This window comes from Barbus barbus (assembly GCF_936440315.1).
Source record: "Barbus barbus genome assembly, chromosome: 38".
NCBI lineage: Eukaryota > Metazoa > Chordata > Actinopteri > Cypriniformes > Cyprinidae > Barbus > Barbus barbus.
The window spans coordinates 11,996,372-12,003,763 of NC_136716.1; the positions used below are offsets into that span (position 1 = coordinate 11,996,372).

At 38.7% G+C, this 7,392-nt stretch overlaps 1 protein-coding gene across 1 annotated transcript in view; it reads left to right on the plus strand.

Moving 5' to 3' along the window:
* Positions 1 to 4,286, plus strand: part of LOC306857733 (putative endonuclease 4) — a 5,629-nt gene extending 1,343 nt beyond the window's left edge. The window contains exons 2-8 of the mRNA XM_079397850.1: positions 435 to 619; positions 693 to 902; positions 1,101 to 1,280; positions 1,390 to 1,521; positions 3,176 to 3,280; positions 3,718 to 3,847; positions 3,939 to 4,286. Coding sequence (XP_079253976.1) covers positions 442 to 619; positions 693 to 902; positions 1,101 to 1,280; positions 1,390 to 1,521; positions 3,176 to 3,280; positions 3,718 to 3,847; positions 3,939 to 4,008 — 1,005 coding nt within the window. The 5' untranslated portion in view covers positions 435 to 441 and the 3' untranslated portion in view covers positions 4,009 to 4,286. The remainder of the gene's footprint in view (positions 1 to 434; positions 620 to 692; positions 903 to 1,100; positions 1,281 to 1,389; positions 1,522 to 3,175; positions 3,281 to 3,717; positions 3,848 to 3,938) is intronic.
* The last annotated feature ends 3,106 nt before the right edge of the window (positions 4,287 to 7,392 follow it).

A 7,392-nucleotide genomic window follows, 5' to 3' on the forward strand; every position in this document is an offset into this window, starting at 1 on the left:
AAAAATATTATCTGGAAAATATTATTTAATCTCACTGTATAAAACTGTGCATTGAATAAAATAATCATGATTAATTAATTGTTTCCAGTTGTGTTTTAGAACGCAGAATGAAACAATAATAATGCCACATTCAGGCATGTTTCTTTTTTACACTTTTCTTTTCAGCTGATTTGTTTATGCTCTTGTGGTCCCTTGGGGATCGCTGGATCCAAGTTTGAAGTTTGTAAACTTGTTTTAGTATCATTTTAAGTATAAAATGTGGTTTGAAAGAAGTTTTTAATCCCTGAGTTAAAAACGCACACCAATTTTTGGTTCATCATTAGAAATGTTTTCATCAGTATAGATTACTATCATTAGTAATGTTTTCATGAGTATAGTTTATTTTCCATGGTTTTCAACAAGAATGTCTAACCACGTGTTTATTCTTGACTCAGAAAAAATATGGCCCCACGAAAAAAAGGCGAGAAGAAAAGAAAGACAGTGGAGGTTACTGAAACAAAGGAGCTACAACATTCTGATGCAGAACCATCAGATGGCAGCAGCAGAGAAGAAAAAATGGCAAGGAAAAGGAAGATAAAGCCAAAGAAAAAATACATAGGCGCTCATGTCTCAATATCAGGTGAGCAAAAATGCTTTTTTCTAAATCAGATGTTTGTGCTGAATGCATATCAATTTTAAAAAATATTCTTAAGGTGGAATATGGAAAGCAGTCGAATCAAGTGTGGACATAGGAGGTCATGCTTTTGCCCTTTTCTTGGGCTCCCAGCGCTCCTGGACGAGACCAGCCCTTGATACAGCAGCTGCAGTTAAATTTCAAGAAGCCTGTGCTCAACATGGTTTTGATCCGATACACATCCTGCCACATGGATCTTATTTGATGAACTGCGGTTCCCCCAAAGAAGGTTTGTGCGCTGACTGTACCCGATGTGGTTCTGTGCATCAACCAAATACTGATTATTTAAAGATGAAGCCACAATGTTGGCATATTCAAAAACAGCTCTGTTGATTTAATCAATATTCAGTCCAATAATTAATACTCTAGGCTGCATGTATTTTGTATATAAGACTATGTCAAAATGACTCTGCATTTTTCAATCCAGACATGTTCAGTAAGAGCCAGGCCATGCTTGTGGATGAACTGAGTCGCTGCAGTGCACTGGGCCTCAGCCAGTTTAACTTTCACCCTGGTGCTTCTATAGATTCCACCCCTGAGAAATGCATGGAGAAAATTGCCCAAGCTATTAACCACGCACACCAGCAAACCCCTGCTGTCATTACAGGTCAACTTATACAGTCCTGATCATTTATAAAGAATGTGCAATTGTGCTTATGCTTTCTGGTAAATTTAACTGGATAATGTTCTTTCTTTCTTTTCTTTTCTCTCAATAGTACTTGAAAACATGAGTGGTCAGGGCAGCACTATAGGTGGGCAGTTCAGTGAACTGAGAAGCATAATAGACCGGGTGCGTGATAAGACACGTGTTGGGGTGTGTCTGGACACTTGCCATGCTTTTGCAGCAGGTATGGTATGAAGTCCCATAGATATTACTACAAATTATTTGGGAAAAGATATATTACATAAGATATAGCTATATTACAAAATAATAGCTGAATTCATCAAATTGACCCCGTTCAAAAGTTTACATACACTTGATTCTCAATATTGTGTCTATAAATGCTCCACGACTGTTGTTTTGTGATGCTTGTTCATGAGTCCCTTGTTTGTCCTGAACAGTTAAACTGCGTGGTGTTGTTCAGAAAAATCATCCAGGTCCTGCAAATTTTTTGGTTTCCCAGCATCTTTTGCATATTTGAACCCTTTCCAGCAGTGACTGTATGATTTTGAGATCCATTTTTTCACACCGATGACAGGGACATCATAGGGGACTCGTATGCAACTACTACAAAATGTTTAAAAATCAGAATCAGAATCAGAATGAGCTTAATTGGACAGGTATGTTTACACATGCGTGGAATTTGTTATAGTGGCAGAAGCTCCACAGCGCAACAGAAAGACAGCAACAGGACAGGACACAGATAATAAAGAATAATACAAATATCCAAATAGGCAATGTATAAAACAGCAGAAACACAATATATAATATAGACAATTATGTGTGTACAGGTCTGATATGTACAAATTTGAAATGAAAAAATTAGATAAATAAAAAAGTAAGCAAGTGTGGTGAATAAATAATAGAGTTGTGTGTTCCGCGTTTTATTGTCAAGTGTTCATGAGATGGATAGCCTGAGGGAAGAAACTGTTTCTGTGTCTGGACGTTCTGGTGCTCAGAGCTCTGTAGCGTCGACCAGACGGTAACAGTTCAAAGAGGGAGTGTGCTGAATCTGAGGGGTCCAGAGTGATTTTACCAGCCCTTTCTCCTGAAGTCCACGATCATCTCCACAGTTCTGAGCGTGTTCAGCTCCAGGTTGTTAAGACTGCACCATACAGCCAGCTCCTTAACCTCACCATCCTGAATGAGGCCGATCAGTGTGGTGTCGTCTGCAAACTTTAGGAGCTTGACAGAGGGGTCTTTAGATGTGCATTCGTTGGTGTAGAGGGAGAAGAGCAGTGAGGAGAGAACGCAGCCCTGAGGAGCTCCAGTGCTGATGGTGCGGGTGCTGGATGTGGATTTACCAAGCTTTACTAACTGCTGTCTGTCTGTCAGGAAGCTGGTGATCCACTGACAGACGGAGGTGGGGACGGAGAGCTGAGACAGTTTATTCTGAAGGGTGTCTGTGATGATGGTGTTAAAAGCGGAGCTGAAGTCCACAAACAGGATCCTCACAAATTCACTGATGCTCCAGTAGGAAACATGATGCATTAAGAGCCGGGGGTGAAAACTTTTGAACATAATGAAGAACTGTACATATTTCTTATTTTGGTGAAATTTTATTATTTATTTTCTTTCCCATTTAGTACTGCCCTTCAGAAGTTACAGAAGATACTTAAATGTTTCCCAGAAGACAAAAAAAGTTAAATTTACCCTTGATCTTCAATTTCCAAAAATGTTCACCTTCCGGTTAATGCATCATGTTTTCTTTTTGAGCAATTGCGTATGAGTCAGTTGTCATCACTGTGACCTCTTTTTTTTTTTTTTTGGTAAAATAATTAACATTTTGCAGATTCTGTGAGATATATATTTGAGATTTAAGATTATTCTCTTCTGTATAGGCTACGACATTTCACCACCTGGAGGAGTGAAGAATATACTTGATGAATTTGATCGTGTGGTTGGGTTGCATTATTTGAGAGCCGTTCACTTAAATGACTCCAAAGGTATGAATTATCAATTTGAGCTTATCAGTATAGAGTGCTGCTGGAATTTGTAGGCCAAAACCCAGACACAAGTTAGCAATTTAGGATGTTCCATTCCCTCGTCATGAATTCTGTTGTTTTTTTTAACAGGTTTTTGATTAAATGGCTGAAATAAGGTCTGCGGTTAACACAAACTCAATATATTTTCACGTTTCTACATCATGAAATAAATCAGTAATGCACCCCTATGACTATTTTAAGATAAAGCCAATGGAAAAATTGGAAAAACTTCTTGGTTGGCCTACAAAAATAAAAAATCTTCACCACAGCACTCTATTGCTGTAATTGTTTGTGGAGTGACTTAATTTATATGCAAAACACTGACAAGTTTAGCTATATATCCCATATTAAGTAGTTTTGTTAGTCCTTTTGAGATTGCGTAATTTTTCTTTAAAAAGGAAAATTAGGCTGCCATCTGGACCGCCATGAAGACATTGGATGTGGCCAAATAGGCATTACTGCTTTCCGAGAAATTGTTAATGAGCCTCGACTGGATAATATCCCTCTGATTCTAGAAACACCTGGTCGGTAAGTTTCAGGTTGGATAAACAACATTTTGTTGTGAATTAAATGAACAGGCACCACTGACATGCATTTAATCTGCATCCTCTCTTTCTAGACCAGGTTTTGAGTATGCAGAACAGATAGAGCTCCTTTATTCCCTTTGTGAAAAAAAGAAGAAGAATTAAACATCTGCTTGGTGCCGGCTTCTGTGGTGGAGTTATTATTGGTGAAGCCTTATAAAAATTTGCCTGTTAATGACAGGCTGTGTCTTTAATAATCAAGCATGTAAGGAGGTCTCTATTCAATGAGGTTATCTTAACTGCTGTTGAAATACTGATTGTATTTGTTTTTGGTCACAGATATTTTTATGACAAATTTTCTTTTTTTTTTCTTCTGTTAATTAAGTAAGTGATTTAATTTGGTCTTCCCACAGGTTATATATATATCAGTATTTTGAACATTTCATAAGACTCAGCTTACTCTAGTGTCTTAAACAACATTTTGACCATAAGAGGGAGCCAGAATATGGACACATGTCAGAACCAGCAACAGTGAGCCTGTTCATTATGCGGCATGTCTTTTCAATGTATTTTGCTTATTCTCCCTCATATCTTTCTTGTAAGTTAGAGGGAACTACTTTAATTTGTTGACCATCTTCACCCATCAGCCCAGTGCTAAGTCCCACCTCAGGTACAGCTCCTCTCACAGAGGGTGCAGCTCTGCACATTCACAGCCCATCATTAGCTGGACCACACAAGAATGCCACATGCAGTCTTGCAAAAACACATTTTTAGTAAAGCTGCCATCTGTAAGCATGAAAATGCCATTTATGTGATGACATTGGCAACGGTAGGATTTTGGGAAGTTTAACATGCCAACGCCTATAGAAGTTGTGTTGGACTTTTAAAGTAGCAGTAGGAAGGTTTCAAAGTGTGAATTTATACAGGAAGACAGAAATGCCTTGCACTGGAATCTGCTACTCCTGTGCCAGCCAACAGGAAATATCATTCAGGGAGTTAATAAACCACAGGGCAAAGCAGAGGTCTTGAAACGTAATCATAAGTATGTGAATGAATATGTATTCATATTTAATGTTTTGGCCCTGTTCTGTGTTGTTTTGGTTCCTCTTTGTTTCATCCAGACGATAACTATTTGGTACACATGTGGCACAAAAAATGTTTCCAGCTCTCATTATGTTTTACCACTTAGACTTGACCTGAAATGAAACAACTTGGCATTATTAAAGTTAATTAATAGAGCCTGAGGTTTAAAACTCAGAGTCTGTTATACTTAGTGTTAAATACTCTATTCTGTATAAAAAGGGGAGGGGGAAAGGGAAGTGGTGTGTGGCCAAGTATGGTGACCCATACTCGGAATTTGTGCTCTGCATTTAACCCATCCAAGTGTACACACAGTAGTGAACATACACCCGGAGCAGTGGGCAGCCAATGCTGTGGCTCCTGGGGAGCAGTTGGGGGTTCAGTGCCTTGCTCAAGGGTCTCACCTCAGTCGTGGTATTGAGGGTGGAGAGAGTGTTGATTATTCCCCCCCCCCCCACCTACAATCCCTGCCGGACCCGAGACTCGAACCCACGACCTTCAGATTACAAGTCCAACTCTCTATCCATTAGGCCACAACAAAAAGGGCTACAATATTCTGTAATATCTCATTTTTTAGACGTGCACAATTCAGCTTACCTTAAAAACAGCTAAAGGCAAAGTCAAAGAAGAACAAAATGTTTTGAGGCTGCAGGACTCATGCTAAGCAAGGGTTGGGCCTTCACATAATATCAGATGTTACTGTTTGAACAGTAGTTTCAGTGGCGTAACTTTGCTTTGAAAAGTGGTGGGGACACCGCACAAAACGTTTTGCTATTTGTTTATTTAATAACCGAATTTACTTGGGGACTGAGTTCAGAGTTGGAAATGCACTTAATTTCCACACATGCATCACATTCACAAATATGTCTATAAACATCCAAATAAGAAAAACGTAACATTCACAATGTGGAACAACTTGCTAAAAGGACAACTTGCTAAAAGTAGGTGTGATCAATGCACGCGCTGAACGAAGAATCAACATTACGTCAAGAGTCAAGACAAGCCCACAAAATGTTTCCTCATCCAATCAAATAATTTAACCAATCCTGAACTACGCAAAACCTTGTGTAAAACATGAATGAGAGTTAATTTGTGTTTGAAATAGTTAAACTACCTTTATTAATTAAATAAATGAAATTGTTTTGACGAATCTTTTTTTTTATGACGTTTTTATAAAAGCTCTATTTTTCCTCCCCCACCCCACATGTAAAGGCTAGTTAACGGTAAATGTTGCTACCTATAGCATAAATGTTAAAACATCAACAAAATGTCCAAAAGAAAGCGTGGAAGTGATATAAGAAGCTTTTTAGTGAAGCAGCCACGCACAGTAAAGGCCATTACACACTGAGTCCGAATTTTTCGTCCGAAATTTTCGCACGTTGAAAAATAAATACGACCTCACGTTGTCAATCACGTTTGCACACTGCCTCCGAAATTGTCGTCCGTCAAAAAAAAAAATCGGATCGGGTTCGATTTTTTTGCGTTTTTCGCATCCGTATAAAGCATTTTGAGATGCTTTGAGAAGGTGTTTTGACCATTCAGAGCCACCGTACAAAAAAAGCCACAGCGAAAGCCAAAATCCAAAATGGTGTCAGACAAATTAATACACTTTGTCTTGCAGCACAGAGCACTTTATGACAAACAAATTGCGGAATACAAAGATACAGAATATAAAGAACTGCTGTTGCCTATTTTTTTATGCCTGGCGCGCACCTTTCCGATGCCGCAGTTCGGGGTGTGTGTGTCTGTATGTGTGTGTCTGTTGGTGTATCCATACCTCAGACAGTCTCTGTTCAGGATAAATTGGTTCACGGAAATTGGTGGTCTTCTTTTTAATATGTGGATTCAGTATCGCTAGCAAAGTATCAAACTGAGGCACTGACATCCTGAAATACACTTTGAATCTCTCGGGATAATCCCGCAGCTCTTTGATAAGGAGGTGGAACTCTCCTTCCTCTCTGCGCAATCTAAGGATTGGATGGACCCAATATTTCCTTTTTCTTTTTCTTTTTTTAAAAAGAGAGAGGCCAACAAAATCATCCTCACTGCTTGAAGACATTTTGTATAGTTTTGCGAATTCTTTCGCAACGGATTAATTAAAACGCATTGGACTCAGTGACAATACTTGACGTACTTGACAATACGTCACGACTTACTTACAGTGTGCAAGGTCTCTGTGCGTGACGAATTTTTAAGATTGCGAATGCGAAAAAACGCATGCGAAAATTTCGGACTCAGTGTGCAGAGACCTTAAGACTAAAATACAGTATTAACATTGTAGACTACAAATAAATTTTAAAAGAGGTACAGGATCTGTAGACTAATTAATTATAGGGAAAGGAAACTACATATCCCATGACGCATATCGCGTATCTCGCGATAGTTTCACAACGAGACTTAATATTCATCTTTGAGGATGTTGAAAAGCTTCTGACCGGCGGAAAAAATTGTTAAATGAATGAATTAGAT